The sequence below is a fragment of the Ranitomeya imitator genome, chromosome 4 (assembly GCF_032444005.1).
Source record: "Ranitomeya imitator isolate aRanImi1 chromosome 4, aRanImi1.pri, whole genome shotgun sequence".
Taxonomy (NCBI): domain Eukaryota; kingdom Metazoa; phylum Chordata; class Amphibia; order Anura; family Dendrobatidae; genus Ranitomeya; species Ranitomeya imitator.
In genome coordinates this window covers 528,349,112-528,375,940 of record NC_091285.1, presented here as the reverse complement: position 1 = coordinate 528,375,940, position 26,829 = coordinate 528,349,112, and the positions used below count along the sequence as shown (strand labels likewise).

At 45.2% G+C, this 26,829-nt stretch overlaps 1 protein-coding gene across 3 annotated transcripts in view; it reads left to right on the top strand.

The window, feature by feature from the left end:
• TTLL13 (tubulin tyrosine ligase like 13) overlaps positions 1-26,829 on the top strand; it is a 131,943-nt gene that overhangs the window by 54,880 nt on the left and 50,234 nt on the right. The window contains exons 3-5 of one of the 3 annotated variants that reach the window (XM_069766170.1): positions 2,887-2,927; positions 18,200-18,318; positions 18,400-18,530. In XM_069766170.1, the coding sequence (XP_069622271.1) occupies positions 2,887-2,927; positions 18,200-18,318; positions 18,400-18,530 (291 nt within the window). Of the gene's footprint in view, positions 1-2,886; positions 2,928-6,350; positions 6,448-18,199; positions 18,319-18,399; positions 18,531-26,829 lie in introns of those variants that run through there. The other 2 variants (XM_069766172.1, XM_069766171.1) reach the window with 2 other exon arrangements.

Genomic DNA, 26,829 nt, shown 5'->3' with positions numbered 1-26,829 from the left:
TCTGAGGGATGTTATTCTGGATTATCTCAATGAGAATAACTGTTCAACTCCATATCAGCATGGGTTTATGAGGAATCGCTCCTGTCAAACCAATCTAATCAGTTTTTATGAAGAGGTAAGCTATAGACTGGACCAAGGTGAGTCATTGGACGTGGTATATCTTGATTTTTCCAAAGCATTTGATACCGTGCAACACAAGAGGTTGGTACACAAAATGAGAATGCTGAGTCTGGGGGAAATTGTGTGTAAATGGGTAAGAAACTGGCTTAGTGATAGAAAGCAGAGGGTGGTTATAAATGGTATATTCTCTAACTGGGTCGCTGTGACCTGTGGGGTACCGCAGGGATCGGTGTTGGGACCTATTCTCTTCAACATATTTATTAACAATCTGGTAGAAGGTTTACACAGTAAAATATTGATATTTGCAGATGATACAAAACTATGTAAAGCAGTCAATACAAGAGAAGATAGTATTCTGCTACAGATGGATCTGGATAAGTTGGAAACTTGGGCTGAGAGGTGGCAGAAGGAATCAATGTCACCATTGCACACTGAACGGGAAACCACTGGGTAAATCTGACAAGGAGAAGGACTTGGGGATCCTAGTTAATGATAAACTTACCTGGAGCAGCCAGTGCCAGGCAGCAGCTGCCATTTAAAAGAGGTCTGGATACACATGATGAGAGCATTATACTGCCTCTGTACAAATCCCTGGTTAGACCGCACATGGAGTACTGTGTACAGTTTTGGGCACCGGAGCTCAGGAAGGATTTAATGGAACTAGAGCGAGTACAAATGAGGGCAACAAAATTAATAAAGGGGATGGGGCAACTACAATACCCAGAGAGATTATCAAAATTAGGATTATTTAGTCTAGAAACAAGACGACTGAGCGGTGATCCAATAACCATGTACAGTATAAGTATATAAGGGGACAATACTCCGAGGATCTGTTTATACCAAGGAAGGAGACGGTCACAAGGCATTCTCTGCTTCTGGAGGAGAGGTTTTTCCACCAACATAGAAGAGAATTCATTAGTGTTAGGGCAGTGAGAATCTGGAATCCCTTGCCTGAGGAGGTGGTGATGGCGAACTCAGTCAAGGGGTTCAGGAGAGGCCTGGATGTCTTCCTGGAGCAGAACAATATTGTATCTTACAGTTATTAGGCTTTTTAGAAGGACATAGATCTGGGGATTTATACTGACGGAATATAGGCTGAACTGGATGGACAAATGTAGTTTTTCAGCCTTGCTTACTATGTTACTATGTAACCTACACACAGTGTCATGTCGGCGCCATTATACTGATTACAATGATACCTTGGTTGATGAAATCCGTCTGTTGTTGTTATTTACGGTAATATTTATTTTCAGTTTGCAGTTAATGAGATTCTCGTGCCCTAAGGCAGGGTTGGTGTACTGTATGTGGTAATCTGATTCCCTATTCATAATGCAGACTGCGGACAGGTCACTGATCCCTCACTGACCTGCCCCCTAGTTTGTATAATGAATACCTGTATATACTGAAGAAAGAGACAAAAAATGCTTCTGCAGGCAGGTGCCAGCCGTGGCACCTGCGCTGCAGCATAATCACATGGTTAGTGTGGCAATAATACATTTTATTGATTTTATCCAGCTAGGGAAAAAATTTTTTGAAAATGGTGTCCGCCGTGCCTGCGCAGTTGCAGCTATCGGTGTTGATAGCTGTGATCCAATAGCTGCTACTGTGCATGCACCGACGGCGCCATCTTACTGTAGAAAAAAAAATTCCTCCTCCAAGATGGCGCTGAGCAGTAGCAGCTCTTGGATCACAGCTCTAGCCACCGATATCTGTTGCTTCGCGGGAAGTGCCAGCTTGGAGGAGGATTTTTTTTTTCTACAGTAAGATGGCGCCGTCGGTGCATGCACAGTAGCAGCTATCGGATCACAGTTATCAACACCGATAGCTGCAACTGCGCAGGCACGGCAGAGCAGGTGTCATGGCTGGCACCTTCCTGCAGAAGCGTTTTTTGTCTCTTTCTTCGGTATGTTAGTTATTCATTATGTAAACTAGGGGGCAGGTCAGTGAGGGATCAGCGACCTGTCAGCAGTCTGCATTATGAATATCTAATCAGAGCACCACATCCAGACCCGCCTTAGGGCACAAGAATTTCATTTAACGCAAATCTGAAAATAAAGATTAAACAACAACCACAAGATGGATTTCATCAATAAAGGTATCATTGTAATCAGTATAACGACGACGCCCTGACAGTGTCTGTAGTTTACTGTGCAGAATCCTGCTGACAGATTCCCTTTAACAATGGATCAGTTAAAAATGGATGAAACTTGGATGGAAACTAAAGTACACTGTCATCCTAATTTCATCCAGACAGCACTAGGATGTGTCACGTGGATGTGTGAATGTAGCCATACTCTCGGATAACAACAAATATAGGCACTTGTGACATCTTTACGTGAAACAGGTATTGACATGTCACCTGCAACAACATAGCAGATATTAATGCACTTATGAGCTGACGTGGCTTTACATCATATTAGTGCTCAATACTGAGGCTGGATAACCTGTTGGATTTAGGATTTATTTATCATTAGATATTTGTCAGTTATTTAAAGGGGTTTGATCCAGCCAGCTTCAGTGCCCCTGCACTCCTCGAATGTTGTAGGGGCACAGCTGCCTGCGGAATCGTCAGTCATCATGGGCGCACCAACCACCCCCAGGCAATTAGGAAGCCGGGAGTCTGAGGAGCGCTGCGCTCCTGAACAAAAACTGGAGAAAACTGCATTAAAACATTATAAAGACAAGTAAAAAGATAGTGAGATGTAGGTGGCAAGACCACATCCAATCAACTAATTAATGCTTTGTTGTTGTTTTTTTTAATTCTAGGATAATTGGTATCAATTTAACAAACTGCAAGTATGAGAGTGGTAAGTGGATTAAATGCAATCACATACAATATTATAATGATAATTTGGCTCTTTTGAATCGATAGACCCATAATGAGTGGTTCTATGGTGAAAAAAATGATCAGATCAGACGGCTTACAAACTGTGGATTTATCATCTAACCATGCCGTCCATATGTAACCATTGTGCAGGGACAGATATACTAATAGAGACTAAGAATCCAGTAGACTCAGCAGAGGGAATTGCATATTTTTCTTCAATGAGTCCCCTGTAATTTACATAATACAGGTCCTTCTCAAAAAATTAGCATATAGTGTTAAATTTCATTATTTACCATAATGTAATGATTACAATTAAACTTTCATATATTATAGATTCATTATCCACCAACTGAAATTTGTCAGGTCTTTTATTGTTTTAATACTGATGATTTTGGCATACAACTCCTGATAACCCAAAAAACCTGTCTCAATAAATTAGCATATTTCACCCATCCAATCAAATAAAAGTGTTTTTTAATAACAAACAAAAAAACCAACAAATAATAATGTTCAGTTATGCACTCAATACTTGGTCAGGAATCCTTTGGCAGAAATGACTGCTTCAATGCGGCGTGGCATGGAGGCAATCAGCCTGTGACACTGCTGAGATGTTATGGAGGCCCAGGATGCTTCAATAGCGGCCTTAAGCTCATCCAGAGTGTTGGGTCTTGCGTCTCTCAACTTTCTCTTCACAATATCCCACAGATTCTCTATGGGGTTCAGGTCAGGAGAGTTGGCAGGCCAATTGAGCACAGTAATACCATGGTCAGTAAACCATTTACCAGTGGATTTGGCACTGTGAGCAGGTGCCAGGTCGTGCTGAAAAATGAAATCTTCATCTCCATAAAGCATTTCAGCCGATGGAAGCATGAAGTGCTCCAAAATCTCCTGATAGCTAGCTGCATTGACCCTGCCCTTGATGAAACACAGTGGACCAACACCAGCAGCTGACATGGCACCCCACACCATCACTGACTGTGGGTACTTGACACTGGACTTCAGGCATTTTGGCATTTCCTTCTCCCCAGTCTTCCTCCAGACTCTGGCACCTTGATTTCCGAATGACATGCAAAATTTGCTTTCATCAGAAAAAAGTACTTGGGACCACTTAGCAACAGTCCAGTGCTGCTTCTCTGTAGCCCAGGTCAGGCGCCTCTGCCGCTGTTTATGGTTCAAAAGTGGCTTTACCTGGGGAATGCGGCACCTGTAGCCCATTTCCTGCACACGCCTGTGCACGGTGGCTCTGGATGTTTCCACACCAGACTCAGTCCACTGCTTCCTCAGGTTCCCCAAGGTCTGGAATCGGTCCTTCTCCACAATCTTCCTCAGGGTCCGGTCTCCTCTTCTCGTTGTACAGCGTTTTCTGCCACATTGTTTCCTTCCAACAGACTTACCATTGAGGTGCCTTGATACAGCACTCTGGGAACAGCCTATTTGTTGAGAAATTTCTTTCTGGGTCTTACCCTCTTGCTTGAGGGTGTCAATGATGGCCTTCTTGACATCTGTCAGGTCGCTAGTCTAAAGGTACTGTCACACTAGACGATATCGCTAGCGATCCGTGACGTTGCAGCGTCCTGGCTAGCGATATCGTCCAGTGTGACAGGCAGCAGCGATCAGGCCCCTGCTGGGAGATCGCTGGTCGGGGAAGAAAGTCCAGAACTTTATTTCGTCGCTGGACTCCCCGTAGACATCGCTGAATCGGCGTGTGTGACACCGATTCAGCGATGTCTTCGCTGGTAACCAGGGTAAACATCGGGTAACTAAGCGCAGGGCCGCGCTTAGTAACCCGATGTTTACCCTGGTTACCATCCTAAAAGTAAAAAAACAAACACTACATACTTACCTACAGCCGTCTGTCCTCCAGCGCTGTGCTCTGCACTCCTCCTGTACTGGCTGTGAGCGTCGGTCAGCCGGAAAGCAGAGCGGTGACGTCACCGCTCTGCTTTCTGGCTGCCCGGCGCTCACAGCCAGACCAGAGAAGCACAGCGCCGGGGACAGACAGCGGTAGGTAAGTATGTAGCGTTTGTTTTTTTACTTTTTAGGATGGTAACCAGGGTAAACATCGAGTTACTAAGCGCGGCCCTGCGCTTAGTTACCCGATGTTTACCCTGGTTACCGGGGACCTCGGGATCGTTGGTCGCTGGAGAGCTGTCTGTGTGACAGCTCTCCAGCGACCAAACAGCGACGCTGCAGCGATCCGGATCGTTGTCGGTATCGCTGCAGCGTCGCTATGTGTGACGGTACCTTTACCCATGATGGGGGTTTTGAGTAATGAACCAGGCAGGGAGTTTATAAAAGCCTCAGGTATCTTTTGCATGTGTTTAGAGTTAATTAGTTGATTCAGAAGATTAGGGTAATAGGTCGTTTAGAGAACCTTTTCTTGATATGCTAATTTATTGAGACAGGTTTTTTGGGTTATCAGGAGTTGTATGCCAAAATCATCAGTATTAAAACAATAAAAGACCTGACAAATTTCAGTTGGTGCATAATGAATCTATAATATATGAAAGTTTAATTGTAATCATTACATTATGGTAAATAATGAAATTTAACACTATATGCTAATTTTTTGAGAAGGACCTGTAGTCTTATCAGATATATAATAACAAAACTCTATCAGTAAAACTTTTAAAGAGACAAAATCAAGCTGCAAGGATACAAAAGACCAAAATCTGATTCTTGGAAAAGGTATACAATACTGATTATTGGGAATCTGTTACCAGGGTTTTGCTACCTCATCAAAGAGCAGCACAATGTAGAGGAAGAGACACTGAATCCAGCGATGTATCACTTAGTTTACTGGGTGCAGCAGTTGTGATACAATCACAGTGTAACTAATGGAAGTGGAGGCACAGATGTTGCAGTGTACATTTGTTTATTGCTATTTTAGTGGAACCACTGGACCATGGTCCAGGGGGCTCCGAAGGGGACGTGACTATGTGAGCCCTGAACACCCGTAGTAAGACCCCCCTGAAGGACGCAGGTGCTACCTCCAGTTAGGCTTGACAGACGGCAGAGAAACGGAACTGGCGCAGGCAGTAGTTATGTCATCCTGGGTAACTGAGTGACGGACGGCTGAGCGGGACCAGATTGGCACAGGCAGTACTGGTAACGTTCCGGGAGACGGAGTGACGTACAGCAGGTACTCTGAGAAGATAAACAGTATTGGCTGGGTACTGGCAGGTCACTAGCGGTACACAGACAGCATGCAGGCACAGTAGTACAGGAACTGGAAACTAGCCACAGGAAACACTTGTTGCTCCGGCGCCTCCTGCATGGCTGAGGTGCCAGAAATAGTACTCACAATTCAATCATTGGTTCAGAGCATATTTGAAAAATGTGTGCTGTCTCTTTAAGAGACCGGGAGCGCGCACTCAGAGTCATACCTGGAGGCCTGCTGACTGCGTGCCAGGAAGCAGCAACAGGAGGAGAGCCAGGGACCGAGAACGGGCAGTGGGGAGCGGACTGAGAGCGGGGATCCCAACTGGACCCCCGCAGAGGTACGGGCGTCGGCACTACACACAGTTTTTAGATGCAGCATGTAGCAGAGCTCAGAAAGCTAAATTCACCCACATCACAACTTTCTTTGTACATTAGGCTGTTAATAAGTGCTGGGGGTGAAGTTGGACCAGGATGCACGAGGGCAACTAGTCCCGTCAGTGATAAACTCCTGCTGATAAAACGCTCAACGTATTGAAATGACAAAGCACAGCATAATAAGTGACACATTGCTGAAATCAGCCCCTACCTCATGCTGCCCTCAGAGTATATACAGTGGCTTGCAAAAGTATTCACCCCATTTGGTATTTTTTGTGGTTTGCTTCCTTACAACCTGGAATTTCACTGCTTTTTTCGAGGGTTTCCATCAGTTCATGTAACAAACATGCCTAAAACTGTGATGGAAACAACAAATAGGACAAAATAACTGAAAACTCCACTGTGCATAACTAATCACCCCCTAGAGTCAGTACTTTCTAGAGCCTCCTTATGCAGCAATTACAGCTGCAAGTCGCTTTGGATAAGTCTCTATGAGCTTTCCACATTTTGTCACTGGGATTTTTGCTCATTTCTCAAGGCAAAACTGCTCCAGCTCCTTCAAGTTAATGGTTTCCTCTGGTGAGCAGCAATATTCAAGTCTGACCACAGATTCTAATTGGATTAAGGTCTGGACTTAAGGTACCGTCACACTGAACGATATCGCTAGCGATCCGTGACGTTGCAGCGTCCTGGCTAGCGATATCGTTGAGTTTGACACGCAGCAGCGATCAGGCCCCTGCTGTGATGTCGTTGGTCGCTGCAGAAAGTCCAGAACTTTATTTTGTTGCTGGACTCCCTGCAGACATCGCTGAATCGGCGTGTGTGACGCCGATTCAGCAATGTCTTCACTGGTAACCAGGGTAAACATCGGGTTACTAAGCGCAGGGCCGCGCTTAGTAACCCAATGTTTACCCTGGTTACCAGCGTAAAAGTAAAAAAAAAAAAACACTACATACTTACCTTCCGCTGTCTGTCCTCGGCGCTGTGCTTTCCTGCACTGGCTGTGAGCGCCGGCCGGAAAGCAGAGCGGTGACGTCACTGCTCTGCTTTCCGGCTGCCCGGCGCTCACAGTCAGTGCAGGAAAGCAGAGCGCCGAGGACAGACAGTGGAAGGTAAGTATGTAGTGGTTTTTTTTTTACTTTTACGATGGTAGCCAGGGTAAACATTGGGTTACTAAGCGCGGCCCTGCGCTTAGTAACCCGATGTTTACCCTGGTTACCGGCATCGTTGGTCGCTGGAGAGCGGTCTGTGTGTCAGCTCTCCAGCGACCAAACAGCGACGCTGCAGCGATCGACATCGTTGTCGGTATCGCTGCAGCGTTGCTGAGTGTGAAGGTACCTTTAGACATTTGCACATTTTTCCTTAAACCACTTGAGTGTTGCTTTAGTTTTATTCTTTGGGTCATTGTCTTGTTGGAAGGTGAACCTCCATCCCAGTCTCAAATCACTGAAAGACTGAAACAGGTTTGCTCAAGAATACCCGTGTTTTGCACCATCCATCTTCCCCTAAACTCGGACAATTTTCCCTTCCCTCCCCAATTTTTAGTTCTCTTCAGTTTGGTCTTGTGACCACATGGTAACCAGCCCCACCCCCTTTCTTTACAGGGAATCCCCAGCTTAGTTGTCACATCTTATTGAATGGTCCCCTGAGGGTTATATGGTTCCATGAGGAACGTCATAATTATGAGAGAAATATATGGGAATCTTACTAACCGTATCTCCTCTATATTGCTGTTCCTATATCATCACAATTTGTTTCTATGATTTGTCCTTTTCATAAGCAGTTGACAATATACAGTACATTACCAAATATTATATACTTTACTGTTACTGCTATTTCAAGAAGCATATTTGGTTCTTTTGTATAGTTCTTTGTCCATTTTAATTTTAATCGTCGTTAAAAAAGGTTTAGTTATTATATAACTGATAAGACTATTATATAACTTATATTTAAAGGGATTTTCCGGGACTATTTAATTTGTGTACATGCAGATAGTTACTAGCTATCTGCCTGTTGTGCCCTGTGCCGATCTCAGCCAGCTCACAGCTGTTACGGACAGCTTCTCCCGGCAATTCTGCAGCTTCCAGTGACATTATGTTGAACGAGCAGCTGCTCCTCTTCCGCTCTGATTAATTGATGGGGTGGGACTGCCAATGTCGTGGTGATTGACAGCCGGCTAAGTGTGGGGAGGCGACTGTCAATCAGCATGACGTCACCAGTCACACACCGTCCACAGAGCAGAGAGGTAGAGCTACACTGTTAATGTGATCGCTCTGAGCCAGTGCTAGGCATAACAGCCAGGTAAGATCCACTGTGTCCCAAAATTACAAAAAATGGCACTTCAATATGCAATATACAACTCGATAGGGGCACTGATTGTACTGCCACCACCTAAAAGACGCGAACCATAAATGAGTTAAAAATTAATATTTATTGGAAAAATTAAAACAAAATTATAAAAGGCTACTAGTCCATATTTAATGTAAACATTTGCTCTAACATTACTTTATACATTGTGGTTTGTTTTTGCTCCCTGCTGGGGTATGTTTACATTAAATATGGCCTAATAGCCTTTTATAAATTTGTTTTAATTTTTCCAATAAATATAAATTTTAAATCATTTATGGCTCGCTTCTTATAGGTGGCAGTACAATTAGTGCCCCCATAGAGTTCTATAACAGCCAGGTAGTTAGAAACGACCTGCCTGCCACTTCTTAGCCCCATGACAAAAAATCTAGTTGTCCCAGATAACCCCTTTAAATCAGAATCATAATAGCTTCTGTCTACAGGGTGCCAGCCACATAATTCTGTAAGTCGGTGAATTTTTCTGAATTTCTGTGTAATCCATACTTCTGGACCTTTTTCTACTGGCCTTGTTACAGATAAAAGATGAGTGGGGCTTACCAGGAGAGGAATGGACACCCTCAGGCCAACAAATTTACTGAGACTGGTGTCATAAAGGCTGCTGAATATAAATAATATTTGTTAAGATTTTGTAACATTTTATTCCAACAGACTGCTGATTAAGGATTCCCCACAAAGCTTTTTAGTCATGAGGGGAGTTCACCTCACATCTACAGTGGTTATATCAGAGTCAGGTATAAGAGTCAGGTATTGGACTCGATTATCAGAGTCAGGTATCAGAGTCAGGTATAAGAGTCAGGTATCTGACTCGAGTATCAGAGTCAGGCATCAGAGTCAGGCATCAGAGTCAGGCTTCAGAGTCAGGCTTCAAAGTCAGGCATCAGACAGAGTATTTCTGACGTTTGACTTTGATATGTGAACATGTCCTAAAATGAACACTGTACACATGCCCTGCTCATTAGTAACCTTCATGTGTACATTTCAGACACCAGGTACCGTGTAAGGGATGGGACAGGCTATAGGTTTTCTTCTGCATATGAATGCACTTTCTGTAATTGTATAGATCAGGGGTGGGGAACCTCAGGCCCCAGGGCCATTTACGGCCCTCGATGACCTTTTATCAGGCCCCCAAGCAGATTCTCAGGGACCACTTTCTTGGCAAGGAGTTGTATTTTGATTGCCACAAGCTCATTAATTTCTTCTTGCTTTGTTAGCACACACACGCAGTGTTCACTGTTGTGAATTCTGTTGTCAAGCTCCCTCCTGTGGTCATGAATGGTACTTCGGCTGGTTCTGTCCATGGGCTTCCTCTGGTGGTTGTGAGTGGAGCTGCGGCTTCTGAGTTTCCTTCCACAGGTGACGAGGTTAATTCGTTAGCTGGCTGCTCTATTTAACTCCACTTAGATCTTTGCTCCATGCCACCTGTCAATGTTCCAGTATTGGTCTAGTTCTCTCCTGGATCGTTCTTGTGACCTGTCTTCCCAGCAAAAGCTAAGTTCCTGCTTGTTTTTCTCTGGTTTGCTATTTTTCTGTCCAGCTTGCTATTTTGATTTTTGTCTTGCTTGCTGGAAGCTCTGGGACGCAGAGGGAGCACCTCCGCACCGTGAGTCGGTGCGGAGGGTCTTTTTGCGCCCTCTGCGTGGTCTTTTTGTAGTTTTTTGTGCTGACCGCAAAGTTACCTTTCCTATCCTCTGTCTGTTCAGTAAGTCGGGCCTCACTTTGCTAAATCTATTTCATCTCTGTGTTTGTAATTTTCATCTTTACTCACAGTCATTATATGTGGGGGGCTGCCTTTTCCTTTGGGGAATTTCTCTGAGGCAAAGTAGGCTTTATTTTTCTATCTCTAGGGCTAGCTAGTTTCTTAGGCTGTGTCGAGTTGCATAGGGAGCGTTAGGAGCAATCCACGGCTATTTCTAGTGTGTGTGATAGGATTAGGGATTGCGGTCAGCAGAGTTCCCACGTCTCCCACGGTGGAAAATGAAATGCTAGGTGAAATCCCAAGAAACAATGAAAACCCTATATTAAGGGTCACCAATCTAACCCAAGAAGAGGTGCGAAACCGGCTAAATAAGATTAAAATAGATAAATCTCCGGGTCCGGATGGCATACACCCACGAGTACTAAGAGAACTAAGTAATGTAATAGATAAACCATTATTTCTTATTTTTAGGGACTCTATAGCGACAGGGTCTGTTCCGCAGGATTGGCGCATAGCAAATGTGGTGCCAATATTCAAAAAGGGCTCTAAAAGTGAACCTGGAAATTATAGGCCAGTAAGTCTAACCTCTATTGTTGGTAAAATATTTGAAGGGTTTCTGAGGGATGTTATTCTGGATTATCTCAATGAGAATAACTGTTTAACTCCATATCAGCATGGGTTTATGAGAAATCGCTCCTGTCAAACCAATCTAATCAGTTTTTATGAAGAGGTAAGCTATAGGCTGGACCACGGTGAGTCATTGGACGTGGTATATCTCGATTTTTCCAAAGCGTTTGATACCGTGCCGCACAAGAGGTTGGTACACAAAATGAGAATGCTTGGTCTGGGGGAAATTGTGTGTAAATGGGTTAGTAACTGGCTTAGTGATAGAAAGCAGAGGGTGGTTATAAATGGTATAGTCTCTAACTGGGTCGCTGTGACCAGTGGGGTACCGCAGGGGTCAGTATTGGGACCTGTTCTCTTCAACATATTCATTAATGATCTGGTAGAAGGTTTACACAGTAAAATATCGATATTTGCAGATGATACAAAACTATGTAAAGCAGTTAATACAAGAGAAGATAGTATTCTGCTACAGATGGATCTGGATAAGTTGGAAACTTGGGCTGAAAGGTGGCAGATGAGGTTTAACAATGATAAATGTAAGGTTATACACATGGGAAGAAGGAATCAATGTCACCATTACACACTGAATGGGAAACCACTGGGTAAATCTGACAGGGAGAAGGACTTGGGGATCCTAGTTAATGATAAACTTACCTGGAGCAGCCAGTGCCAGGCAGCAGCTGCCAAGGCAAACAGGATCATGGGGTGCATTAAAAGAGGTCTGGATACACATGATGAGAGCATTATACTGCCTCTGTACAAATCCCTAGTTAGACCGCACATGGAGTACTGTGTCCAGTTTTGGGCACCGGTGCTCAGGAAGGATATAATGGAACTAGAGAGAGTACAAAGGAGGGCAACAAAATTAATAAAGGGGATGGGAGAACTACAATACCCAGATAGATTAGCGAAATTAGGATTATTTAGTCTAGAAAAAAGACGACTGAGGGGTGATCTAATAACCATGTATAAGTATATAAGGGGACTATACAAATATCTCGCTGAGGATCTGTTTATACCAAGGAAGGTGACGGGCACAAGGGGGCATTCTTTGCGTCTGGAGGAGAGAAGGTTTTTCCACCAACATAGAAGAGGATTCTTTACTGTTAGGGCAGTGAAAATCTGGAATTGCTTGCCTGAGGAGGTGGTGATGGCGAACTCAGTCGAGGGGTTCAAGCAGAACAATATTGTATCATACAATTAGGTTCTGTAGAAGAACGTAGATCTGGGGATTTATTATGATGGAATATAGGCTGAACTGGATGGACAAATGTCTTTTTTCGGCCTTACTAACTATGTTACTATGTTACTATGTCTCAGAGCTCGTCCTATATTATTAGTAACTATCAGGTCATTCCGTGTGCTCTTAACCACCAGGTCCATTATTGTCCTTACCACCAGGTCATAACAGTACAGGTGGCCCAAAGTATTAATGCATCTCAATAGAGGGATAAGAGAAGTTCTGAGACCATTTTTTTTTCTTTGCAGTGTGTTTTGTCTCTCTTTTCCCCTTTACCTCTGGGTGGTTCAGGATACAGGTGTAGATATGGACATTCAAGGTCTGTCCTCTTGTATGGATAATCTCACTGCAAGGGTACAAAACATTCAAGATTTTGTGGTGCAGAATCCGATGTTAGAGCCTAGGATTCCAATTCCTGATTTGTTTTTTGGGGATAGATCTAAGTTTCTGAATTTCAAAAATAATTGTAAATTGTTTCTTGCTTTGAAACCTCGCTCCTCAGGTGACCCTGTTCAACAAGTGAAAATCATTATTTCTTTGTTACGTGGCGACCCTCAAGACTGGGCATTTTCCCTTGCGCCAGGAGATCCGGCATTGCGTGATGTTGATGCGTTTTTTCTGGCACTCGGATTGCTTTATGATGAACCTAATTCAGTGGATCGGGCAGAGAAAATCTTGCTGGCTCTGTGTCAGGGTCAGGATGAGGTAGAAATATATTGTCAGAAGTTTAGGAAGTGGTCTGTACTCAGTGGAATGAATGTGCCCTGGCAACAATTTTCAGAAAGGGTCTCTCTGAAGCCCTTAAGGATGTCATGGTGGGATTTCCCATGCCTGCTCGTCTGAATGAGTCTATGTCTTTGGCCATTCAGATCGATCGACGCTTGCGTGAGCGTAAAGCTGTGAACCATTTGGCGGTATTATCTGAGCATAGACCTGAGCCTATGCAATGTGATAGGACTTTGACCAGAGCTGAACGGCAAGAACACAGACGTCGGAATGGGCTGTGTTTTTACTGTGGTGATTCCACTCATGCTATCTCCGATTGTCCTAAGCGCACTAAGCGTTTCGCTAGGTCTGCTACCATTGGTACGGTACAGTCGAAATTTCTTTTGTCCGTTACTCTGATTTGCTCTTTGTCATCCTATTCTGTTATGGCATTTGTGGATTCAGGCGCTGCCCTGAATTTGATGGACTTGGAGTTTGCTAGGCGCTGTGGTTTTTTCTTGGAGCCCTTGCAGTATCCTATTCCATTGAGAGGAATTGATGCTACGCCTTTGGCCAAGAATAAGCCTCAGTACTGGACCCAATTGACCATGTGCATGGCTCCTGCACATCAGGAGGATATTCGCTTTTTGGTGTTGCATAATCTGCCTGATGTGGTCGTTTTGGGGTTGCCATGGCTACAGGTCCATAATCCAGTATTGGATTGGAAATCTATGTCTGTGTCCAGCTGGGGTTGTGAGGGGGTACATGGTGATGTTCCATTTTTGTCTATTTCGTCATCCACCCCTTCTGAAGTCCCGGAGTTTTTGTCGGATTACCGGGATGTATTTGATGAGCCCAAATCCAGTGCCCTACCTCCTCATAAGGATTGCGATTGTGCTATCAATTTGATTCCTGGTAGTAAGTTTCCTAAGGGCCGACTGTTCAATTTATCTGTGCCAGAGCACGCCGCTATGCGGAGTTATGTAAAGGAATCCTCGGAGAAGGGTCATATTCGCCCGTCGTCGTCACCATCGGGAGCAGGGTTCTTTTTTGTGGCCAAGAAGGATGGTTCTTTGAGACCTTGTGTTGATTACCGCCTTCTTAATAAGATCACAGTCAAATTTCAGTACCCTTTGCCACTGCTGTTGGATTTATTTGCTCGGATTAAGGGGGCTAGTTGGTTCACCAAGATAGATCTTCGTGGTGCGTATAATCTTGTGCGTATTAAACAGGGCGATGAATGGAAAACAGCATTTAATACGCCCGAGGGCCATTTTGAGTACCTGGTTATGCCATTCGGGCTTTCCAATGCTCCATCAGTATTTCAGTCCTTTATGCATGACATCTTCCGAGAGTACCTGGATAAATTCCTGATTGTATATTTGGATGATATTTTGGTCTTCTCGGATGATTGGGAGTCTCACGTGAAGCAGGTCAGAATGGTGTTCCAGGTCCTTCGTGTGAATTCTTTGTTTGTGAAGGGGTCAAAGTGTCTCTTTGGAGTTCAGAAAGTTTCATTTTTGGGTTTCATTTTTTCCCCTTCTACTATCGAGATGGACCCTGTTAAAGTCCAGGCCATTTATGATTGGACTCAGCCGACATCTGTGAAGAGTCTGCAAAAGTTCCTGGGCTTTGCTAATTTTTCTCGTCGCTTCATCAGTAATTTTTCTAATGTTGCTAAACCATTGACTGATTTGACCAAGAAGGGTGCTGATGTGGTCAATTGGTCTTCTGCGGCTGTGGAAGCTTTTCAGGAGTTGAAGCGTCGTTTTTCTTCTGCCCCTGTGTTGTGCCAGCCAGATGTTTCGCTTCCGTTTCAGGTCGAGGTTGATGCTTCTGAGATTGGAGCAGGGGCTGTTTTGTCGGAAAGAAGTTCTGATGGCTCAGTGATGAAACCATGTGCCTTCTTTTCTAGAAAGTTTTCGCCTGCTGAGCGTAATTATGATGTTGGCAATTGAGAGTTGTTGGCCATGAAGTGGGCATTCGAGGAGTGGCGTCATTGGCTTGAAGGAGCCAAGCATCGCGTGGTGGTCTTGACGGATCACAAGAATTTGACTTATCTCGAGTCTGCCAAACGGTTGAATCCTAGACAGGCTCGTTGGTCGCTATTTTTCTCCTGTTTTGATTTTGTGGTTTCGTACCTTCCAGGCTCTAAGAATGTGAAGGCTGATGCCCTGTCAAGGAGTTTTGTGCCCGACTCTCCGGGTGTTCCTGAGCCGGCGGGTATTCTCAAAGAGGGGGTAATTTTGTCTGCCATCTCCCCTGATTTGCGGCGGGTGCTGCAAAAATTTCAGGCTGATAGACCTGACCGTTGCCCAGCGGAGAAACTGTTTGTCCCTGATAAATGGACTAGTAGAGTTCTCTCTGAGGTTCATTGTTCGGTGTTGGCTGGTCATCCTGGAATCTTTGGTACCAGAGATTTGGTGGCTAGATCCTTTTGGTGGCCGTCTTTGTCGCGGGATGTGCGTTCTTTTGTGCAGTCCTGTGGGACTTGTGCTCGGGCTAAGCCCTGCTGTTCTCGTGCCAGTGGGTTGCTTTTGCCCTTGCCGGTCCCGAAGAGGCCCTGGACGCATATCTCTATGGATTTTATTTCGGATCTCCCTGTCTCTCAAAAGATGTCGGTCATTTGGGTGGTTTGTGATCGCTTCTCTAAGATGGTCCATTTGGTACCCTTGTCTAAATTGCCTTCCTCCTCTGATTTGGTGCCATTGTTTTTTCAGCATGTGGTTCGTTTACATGGCATTCCGGAGAACATCGTTTCGGACAGAGGTTCCCAGTTTGTTTCGAGGTTTTGGCGAGCCTTTTGTGCTAGGATGGGCATTGATTTGTCTTTTTCCTCGGCTTTCCATCCTCAGACAAATGGCCAAACCGAACGAACTAATCAGACTTTGGAAACATATCTGAGATGCTTTGTTTCTGCTGATCAGGATGATTGGGTGTCCTTTTTGCCTTTGGCTGAGTTCGCCCTTAATAATCGGGCCAGCTCGGCTACTTTGGTTTCGCCGTTTTTCTGCAATTCTGGTTTCCATCCTCGTTTCTCTTCAGGGCAGGTTGAGTCTTCGGACTGTCCTGGTGTAGATACTGTGGTGGATAGGTTGCAGCAGATTTGGACTCATGTGGTGGACAATTTGACATTGTCCCAGGAGAAGGCTCAACGTTTCGCTAACCGCCGGCGCTGTGTGGGTCCCTGACTTCGTGTTGGGGATTTGGTTTGGTTGTCGTCTCGTTATGTTCCTATGAAGGTTTCCCCTCCTAAGTTTAAGCCTCGTTTCATTGGTCCGTATAAGATTTCTGAGGTTCTCAATCCTGTGTCGTTTCGTTTGACCCTTCCAGCTTCTTTTGCCATCCATAATATATTCCATAGGTCATTGTTGCGGAGATACGTGGCGCCTGTGGTTCCATCCGTTGATCCTCCTGCCCCGCTGTTGGTTGAGGGGGAGTTGGAGTATGTGGTGGAGAAGATTTTGGATTCTCGTATTTCGAGACGGAAACTCCAGTACCTGGTCAAGTGGAAGGATTATGGTCAGGAAGATAATTCCTGGGTCTTTGCCTCCGATGTTCATGCTGCCGATCTGGTTCGTGCCTTTCATTTGGCTCGTCCTGGTCGGCCTGGGGGCTCTGGTGAGGGTTCGGTGACCCCTCCTCAAGGGGGGGGTACTGTTGTGAATTCTGTTGTCAAGCTCCCTCCTGTGGTCATGAATGGTACTTCGGCTTGTTCTGTCCATGGGCTTCCTCTGGTGGTTGTGAGTGGAGCTGTGGCTTCTGAGTTTCCTTCCACAGGTGACGAGGTTAATTCATTAGCTGGCTGCTCTATTTAACTCCACTTAGATCTTTGCTCCATGCCACCTGTCAATGTTCCAGTATTGGTCTAGTTCTCTCCTGGATCGTTCTTGTGACCTGTCTTCCCAGCAAAAGCTAAGTTCCTGCTTGTTTTTCTCTGGTTTGCTATTTTTCTGTCCAGCTTGCTATTTTGATTTTTGTCTTGCTTGCTGGAAGCTCTGGACGCAGAGGGAGCGCCTCCGCACCGTGAGTCGGTGCGGAGGGTCTTTTTGCGCCCTCTGCGTGGTCTTTTTGTAGTTTTTTGTGCTGACCGCAAAGTTACCTTTCCTATCCTCTGTCTGTTCAGTAAGTCGGGCCTCACTTTGCTAAATCTATTTCATCTCTGTGTTTGTAATTTTCATCTTTACTCACAGTCATTATATGTGGGGGGCTGCCTTTTCCTTTGGGGAATTTCTCTGAGGCAAGGTAGGCTTTATTTTTCTATCTCTAGGGCTAGATAGTTTCTTAGGCTGTGTCGAGTTGCATAGGGAGCGTTAGGAGCAATCCACGGCTATTTCTAGTGTGTGTGATAGGATTAGGGATTGCGGTCAGCAGAATTCCCACGTCTCAGAGCTCGTCCTATATTATTAGTAACTATCAGGTCATTCCGTGTGCTCTTAACCACCAGGTCCATTATTGTCCTTACCACCAGGTCATAACAGTTCACTACTGAACACTGAAGGGCATGCAATGAAAGATTATGTCCTGAAACCAGTTTGTACGGCCCCCAAAGGATGGTATAATTATCCAAATGGCCTTTGGCAGAAAAAAGATTCTCCACCCCTGGTATAGATGGACATATATGTTAGTCTAACCTCAGCCGACCACGGACAATTACCGCACTTTATGTGTTTGGGGGTGTCCCAACTCTTCACTGATTGCAGATGTCAAGAGGAAGAACCATTAGGCATGTTGCATCTGATCCACTTGGCTTGTAAATATTTTTCACTGATGATGTGTCGGATCTAAAATGGGCATACTATGCATGATGCTGACATTTACATGGATGATTTTCTGTGATCAAAATGTTCCCTGTGTTAGAACGTCTTCCAGGTGCATGGTTATGTATGTGTTTTCTCATATAAAAGCTGTGGCTCTGTTCACACTGGCTTCCAGTTTTGGCAGGGTCATGATGTGGAGATGTTAGATTCCTTATGATATGATTTTCTCCCATTGACTTTGTAGGTTGATTTCCATAATAAAAATGATATGGGTGGCCTAGAGAGATGTTCTGCAACCACAACATTTGCTTGCGTTTCAGTGCGTCGTGCTGCGCGCGTTAGTAATCTGAAGGAAGTCGGGGACGAAGAGGAATGGACGGTTTACTGGACAGACTGCTCGGTCTCATTGGAGCGAGTAATGGACATGAAGCGATTCCAGGCAAGTTCTCAAGCAAATAGCTTTCCATATAGAAATATTCAGATTTTTCTTCATTATCGCTGACTATATATTTTTATATAGAAAATCAACCACTTCCCAGGAATGAGTGAGATCTGCAGGAAGGACTTGTTGGCAAGAAACATGAATCGTCTGCTAAAGCTTTTTCCGAAAGAGTATAACATCTTTCCACGAACATGGTGCCTTCCTGCTGAGTGAGTACCAGACTTTGACTTAATAATTATAAGTAGGTATGAGCGGACTTGTGAGGGCTGTGAAAAAATCAAAACGGGGATAAGAGCAGGACATTTGCCCTGCAAACAAATCTGGATAGGAGAATGACTTAAAATGACAGGATAAAAAAAATTATAATCTTGAACCAGGAGGCGGACCTCTAAGTGGAGGAGGAGGTGGAGGTGAACGTAGGGATAGGTGGAAGAGGCGGAGGAGGAGTAAGCCAACACTGTGTTGTGTTTTGTTTTTTTATTTTTTGGGGGATACTCTGAAGACAGCCTTGTTGGGGGTCCTCTGCAAAACAGGCTCTGTGGGCGCACGCTACATGCAGGCAGTGTAATAATCTGTTGGCCACTCTCTCTCTCTGTATATAGGCTGGGTAATACTCTGCACTATTTTGGGGTGCAAAGAATGAGGAGAGCATCAAATAGGTGACGTGACCGTGTTGCTGGTGGCAGTGGCGCAGCTGCTGCAAGGAGAGGACATGGCCATTCTGTGCCTACTACTCGCCCAAGTGAAACACCTTTCTCTGGTACTCACAAGCACACTATGACATATATTGAATATTTCCCATGGGTACCTACAGTATGACCTTTTCCCTCCTTTGGGGCATATATGACCTCCGATCACTAAGCGACTTATGAAATATATTTATAATACTATCTATCTCTGAGCCATCGCTAGAGAACATATACTTTCTTGTATAACCACCCACTGGCACGATTGATTATATTGCATGCTTTCATTTTTTTTGTAACGTATTACATGTATTGAAGATTCATGCCAGCTTTGAGTAAAGAACTTAAAACAGACTGACCAATGTTTATTGAATGTTATTATTATTTTTATTTTTTTGAATTATGTTGATTGTATTATCTATAATGTCACTCATATGAGTAAAAAGACACATACCGGCATATCCTTTGTGATTATTTCCTTCTTAGCACATTGATGTATTTTTCATTACATATAGAAATCCTTGAAAAACGCTTCAATGCCGAAACGTTGGATATAAGTTTCTCTGTGCCTATATGTCGGCTGTGAATTAAAATTTCATTATATTCATCGACTTATGAAGTGTCATGTTTTAAGTTCCAAAGGTTACCTTTGAAAATGTCTTGAATATATTCATACTGAAACAATATATGTCCAAATGCCCAGGTGATTTAAAAGAATGGGTTGCGGATAGGGATGAGCAAACCCCAACCGGAAACTTCGGGGTTGTACCAAATATCAAGCACATGCTTTATACTGTATGTCCGGTTTCCTGTTCGGCTTCTCCAGTCTAATAAAGTTTGTTAAAAGGCTGCATCACAGCCAATCAACATGCTTTTAGACTTTGGGCACGTCCGGAGTCATCAAAGCCATGACAAATATTGGCATGGCTGTGATTGGCTGACACAGCACATTACACAGCCTGTATAAAGGCCAGGTCACAAGTGCTGCCGCCATTATGCTCTCATTAGTGTAGGGATAGGATGCAGCTGGAGTGAGGGACAAATTCTGACTGTGCACTCTGCAAACACAATGATGTGAGTATTCTATAACCCATATATGTGCTATTTCTGTGGTAAAAGCCACTGTGTGTATTCTGCACCCTCCGATTGTGGGAGTACTGTCCTTTAAACCGCTTTGTATACACTGTAACCCCTGCCTGTGGGAGTACTGTCCTTGAAGCCACTGTGTGTACTCTGTACCCCTCGCCTGTGGGATTACTGTCCTTGAAGCCGCTGTGTGTACTCTGCACCCCCACCCGTGGGAGTACTGTCCTTGAAGCCGCTGTGTGTACTCTGCACCCACGCCCGTGGGAGTTCTGTCCTTGAAGCCGCTGTGTGTACTCTGTACCCCCCTCGTGGGGAATACTGTCCTTGAAGCCGCTGTGTGTACTCTGCACCCCCGCCCGTGGGAGTTCTGTCCTTGAAGCCGCTGTGTGTACTCTGTACCCCCCTCGTGGGGAATACTGTCCTTGAAGCCGCTGTGTGTACTCTGCACCCCCGCCCGTGGGAGTACTGTCCTTGAAGCCTCTGTGTGTACTCTGTACTCCCTCGTGGGGAGTACTGTCCTTGAAGCCGCTGTGTGTACTCTGCACCCCCACCCGTGGGAGTACTGTCCTTGAAACCGCTGTGTGTACTCTGCACCCCCGCCTGTGGGAGTACTGTCCTTGAAGCCGCTGTGTGTACTCTGTACCCCCGCCCGTGGGAGTACTGTCCATGGTCTTCATGATGCTCTCTGTGCTTCAAACAGAACCCTGAGACTATCACAGAGCAGGTGCAATTATACGGAGACTTGATTACAGGTGGATTATATTTATCATCATTAGGCATTTAGAACAACATTGGATCATTCAGAGATCCACAATGAACTTCTGGAGTGAGTTTGCTGCACTGAAAGTAAAGGGGCCGAATAATATTAGAAAAACACACACAAAATTTCAGCTCACCCTTCTTGAATGATCTCCATGAGTTTTAATCAATCCGAGCACGGAAAGGGCTTCTGCCAAAGCTCTCTGCTGTTGTGAATTCTGTTGTCGGGCTCCCTCCTGTGGTCATGAATGGTACTTCGGCTGGTTCTGTCCATGAACTTCCTCTGGTGGGTGTTTCTGAGTTTCCTTCTACAGGTGACGAGGTTAATTCGTTAGTGGGCTGCTCTATGTAACTCCACTTAGATCTTTGCTCCATGCCACCTGACAATGTTCCAGTATTGGTCTAGTTCACTCCTGGATCGTTCTTGTGACCTGTCTTCCCAGCAGAAGCTAAGTTCCAGCTTGTATTTCTTTGGTTTGCTATTTTTCTGTCCAGCTTGCTATTTTTATTGTTGTCTTGCTTGCTGGAAGCTCTGGGACGCAGAGGGAGCGCCTCCACACCGTGAGTCGGTGTGGAGGGTCTTTTTTGCGCCCTCTGCGTGGTCCTTTTGTAGGTTTTTGTGCTGACCGCAAAGTAACCTTTCCTATCCTCGGTCTGTTCAGTAAGTCGGGCCTCACTTTGCTAAATCTATTTAATCTCTGTGTTTGTATTTTCATCTTTACTCACAGTCATTATATGTGGGGGGCTGCCTTTTCCTTTGGGGAATTTCTCTGAGGCAAGGTAGGCTTTATTTTTCTATCTTCAGGGCTAGCTAGTTCCTTAGGCTGTGCCGAGTTGCATAGGGAGCGTTAGGCGCAATCCACGGCTATTTCTAGTGTGTTTGATAGGATTAGGGATTGCGGTCAGCAGAGTTCCCACGTCCCAGAGCTCGTCCTTTATTATCAGTAACTATCAGGTCATTCCGTGTGCTCTTAACCACCAGGTCCATTATTGTCCTGACCACCAGGTCATAACACTCTGCTTGCTGTGGACTAAGAACACTTTGTGTTCGAAACGCGTTCAGCTGTACCATGGTTGTCCTTCCATTTTTTGGATATTGTTGATTTTTGACATGCAGTGTTTCTTCTCGTTTTAAAAATTATTTGGAATAAAGAATTTTCGATTTTTTTACATTTTCCTGAGCTGGATTCTTTTCTTACTTTAGCCTAATAATATTGCACGCCCCAGTTTTCAGTTTTTGAATGTCCACAAAAATGTAAAATAACCAATAAATTTCGTTGAACTTCACAATTGTGTTCCACTTGTTGCTGATTCTTCACCAAAAATTTACATTTGGTATCTTTATGTTTGAAGCATGATATGTGGGAAAAGGTTGAAAAGTTCCAGGGGGCCGAATACTTTCACAAGGCATTGTACTCTGTTGGCATTATCAATTATCATGTGATATTGGCTATTATTGCTGTATGGTTAGCTGTTGTTATTACTGTGGTAGGTTTATTGTTATTTCTAGGGGAGTGGTTACATTGTACCTTCTGAGGTTTTAAGTGGTTTTATATCCCCTTGTTTATCAGTGTTAATAAAGGCGTATTTTTTTATTGAAGCATTAGGTGTGCACGTCTTATATGTATCAGGCTTTCTCTTCCTTCTGACATTACTTTCTCCATACACAGGGCTGCCAGTATGAATTTCATGGCCCCATACTGGCAAAAATTTTGCACCCCCTTGAGACTCCGCTCAGGCTCCACCCCGGCCTTGCCTCCATCCCTCGAACCTTCCACAGTCCCACCGCCCTCTCTTGGAAAAACTCCAATTCTGCACCACCTCCCCACCAATCAATACTCAGCCCCTAATCTACTAAAACTCTTGTGCGATCCCTCATCATCTCCCGCCTCGATTACTGCAACACCCTCCTCTGTGGCCTCCCCGTCAACTCTCTTGCACCACGTCAGTCTGTCCTCAACTCTGCTGCCCGACTAATGCACCTCTCTCCTCGCTACCATGCTTCTCCCCTCTGCAAATCCTTCCACTGGCTCCCAATTCCCCAATGAATCCAGTTCAAGGACGTCCTCCTGTCCAGCTCCCGGACCTCCACACATGCAGCACTTTGAAGCAGCGACCACAGTCGCCTCACATGGATGCGCTGCACATAATCTGATCTACATATACAGCAACCAGCACTTGGTCACAGAGATAGTAATTACCTATAAAGGACATGCTGAACTGAATTCTGATTCCCCACGCAGCATCCAGGCATTTTCCTCTTATCATCCTTCCAGCTTATTTGAAGCACACTGTCTTATCCTTCTGAACCAGCAAGACACTCTGATGAAGGTCCAATGTGAGACCGAAAACGTTCAGTTATTTCTTCTGTTTTTGTCTGGATGCAAAATAAATGAAGTTTCCTCATCTTTCATCAATTTGAGTGCCAAGTTTATTTTTGCTTAGATTAGGGGTTGGATACCCTACTTGAGCACCATCCACAAGTCATTTTTTGTTGAGTGCCTTGTTGTTCTCTACTTTTATAATAAAATTATTGTTACAAATTAAAATATCATATATTTATAAAAAAAAAATAATTCTAATTATTCCTAAGTGGTGGTACTAATCTGAAACAGGTAATAAGTTGTTCTATGAATTACACTTGCTATATGTCATGCTGCTGCAGTGCAGTATAACGCAACCTCCACCAGAGGGAGCTAGAGAGGGAAGTGAGACTGCGTACACAGAGAAGCACCACAGAGCAGCAGCACAGGCTGTGACGGGGTGTACGGCAGAGCAAGAAGGGACAACAGGCCGAGGGATGATTCCACAGATTTATTATCAAGAACGCTGGAACAACACATGCAGGTAGATCTACAGAGTCCACAATTAGTCCAACAGAACAGGTTCGGGGGCACCTCCCGATAATCCTTGTGCCAGGTAACAAAGCAATAGTCCACACGAGTCCAAGGGATCCCAAAACAATCTCACGAACAACGAGATATGTCCTCAGCTCAAGTCTCACCCCGTTCGCTTCCGCAGTCCCAGATGGGCATGGGGTCTTGCCTCAGCTAAGAATCCCCACTCCTTCTCCTTCAAGGATCAACTCACATCTGATCTCAAAATAAGAATGGATTGTCTGAGCTCCTGGGATCCGCCCATGAAGGGGGGTAGGGGTCACACCTTCTATTCAATGGTTGGGTCCACCAGAAGATTCTAGACTGGTGGGCTCCAAGTAGTCTATGTAGTATGTACATGTGACTAGCCACCTGCTGTGAGGAAGAATGACTATTCCTCCACTAGTGATGTTGACAAAGCTTAATTACATTATAGCTTAGAGCTGCAAGTATTGGGGGAAGGAGACATTGTTACATGTGAACTCCCAGCACAAGAAAATACATAAATTACAGCTAATAGAAACCAGAGAACAGTTACATACATCAAATGGCATATTATTCAAATACAGGACAGGGCAAAAGTACATATCATGACAATCCCTTCCCCTCCCAATTTTTGTACGTACCAGGGACTTCTACAGGTTGCTGGTTAAGTACACACAGGCAGAGCGTAACTTACATGTGGCTTCATGCTGCCACGAATTGGCATCGTAGCTCTCCCACAGCATTGCCCAGGAGAACATCTGCAGGCAGACCACCCATCACCCCAACCACACATCGCCTGACCCCAAAACCAAAGTTCAGATCCACAGTGGCTGTGGGAATAGTCCTCCATTGTCCACCAGCCAGTTCAATGACAATCCCAGGTCCTCGATGGATTGCCTCAGGCCGAACCACTCGGGGATCAGCCAGTGTGAGGAAAGCCCCTGAGTCACAAACTCCAATAAGTCTCTGTCCATCCAGCATGACCTCCTGCAAGTGCTTACCTCGATGAGCAGAAGTCGTCATAGCTGCAGGTCGCACACCATAAATTCCTAGTGGTGCAACATGGGTGGGTGAGGCACAAGGCCAGTCCTCATGTAGTGGTGACACGTCGTCCTCCATGGCACTTGGCTGTACATAATTAATAATACGACTGGGTACAGGATTAATCCTCATTTGAACAGCTGGGCAGGAGGCTTGCAGATGCCCCGGCTGTCCACATCGATAGCATCTGTGCTGGGTCTCACTCCATCCAAGGCATCCTCTTGGGCGAGGGGTAAGGGAACCTGGAGGCCGGCCCCCACCTAAAGATGCTGTAGGGTTTTGAGGACGACTCCTCCATGGGCTGGCTGGGCATGAGGCCTGCAGATGCCCCGGATGCCCACAACCATAACACCTGCGCTCTGCTACTTCCTCTCCTCGTCGTATTCCAGAAAACGCAGTAGAAGCAACTGGAGGCACATTTACACGGGTATCAACATGAGGTGGTGGCTTAGAGGAACGAGGAACAATGGGGACAGAAGAACAGGGGGTCACCGGTGTTGTGGAGCTGGTAGGCCTCTCTCCATCCTCTAACAGAACCCTCCACTGAGGCTTGATGGTGAGAGCCTCATTAGCTAGAGCTGCAGCTTCCTCCACAGTGGCTGGTCTCCTCTCACGCACCCATTCCCGGATCTCAGCAGGGCACTTGAAGTAAAACTGCTCTTTTAGGATAACCTGGAGGAAGGTCTCCCAGGTTAAGGCCTCCTCTGCCTCCAGCCAGCGATGACATATTTGTTTGAGTCTGTGGGCATACATCTTGAAAGACACTTCCTCATCACAGGCTAAAGTACGGAACTGAGTCCTGTAAGTGTCTGGGGTAACAGCATAATGTTCTAGAATAGTCCGTTTAATCTCCGCATACTCACAGTTCCCCTGAGGGTTCATAGCTCTATAGGCTGCGGCAGCTCCACCCTCTAAGAGCCCCACCAGTGTCACGGTGCCTGGATATCTATGCTGCAGGGGAAGCTGTACACAGCAGCTGAGCAATATGCCAAGTACTAACCTGAACCCGCGGGACCTTTGACATGAAACAGAGTGTACAGGTAACGAACAGGACCTAGACCATGTGACAGAGTTGGAGGAGGAAAAGGGGCGGAGCCAGATGCCAGGGAAACAGAGAAGGGACAAGCACTAAAGAATTATCAAACAAGCAGAAGTCGTAGCCAGGAGATTACGAGGTACCAAAACAGAGAGACAGGGGATCGTCAGTAGCAAAGCCAGAGTTCAGTAGCCAGGAACACAAACAGAGTAAAGCACAGAAAGCAAGACAACGCTATGCAAACCAGGCACACAATCCAGGAGTCACGCATACAGACAGAAACAGAATCTATAGCTGACAGAGAAACCAGGCTAGGAGCGAGTATAAATACCCCTCCCACTATAGAAAAGAGGCTAGCAAAAATTAACCCTGACAGGACATTAACCATGTCCTGACCATGACAGTACCCCCCCCTTAACGGGGGGCCACTGGACCCCCAGGCTTCTCAGGGTATCTTACATGAAAAGCCCGCACCAGTCGATCAGCATGCACAGAACTGGCCGGAACCCATGACCTATCCTCAATAGAAAACCCCTTCCAATGTACAAGGTACTGAAGTCTACGACGCACCCACCGTGAATCAGTGATGCGCCCTACCTCGTACTCCAGCTGACCCTCTACCAATACTGGCGGAACATTCAATGAAGAATCTTCTCTAACCGTCCCCACAGGTTTTAATAGGGACCTGTGGAAGACATTAGAAATTTTGAAAGAGGTGGGCAACTGTAACCTATAGGCCACCGGGTTGATCTCCTCAATAATCTTGTATGGACCTATAAACCTGGAGCCCAACTTCATGGAGGGAATCTCCTCCTGTCTGCAAAATGTTTGTACCTCTTTTGGGATTTGGAGATGTTCGCCTGAACCTCCCTCCAAAGGGTTCTTAACTGTTGCACCAGACCCTCAGCACCAGGGCAACCAGAATCCATGCGGGAAAATTCTCCAAACTGTGGAACAAATCCACAATTGACTTCAAAGGGAGATTTGCCAGTAGACTGATTAATACGACAATTGAACGCAAACTCAGCCATGGGTAAAA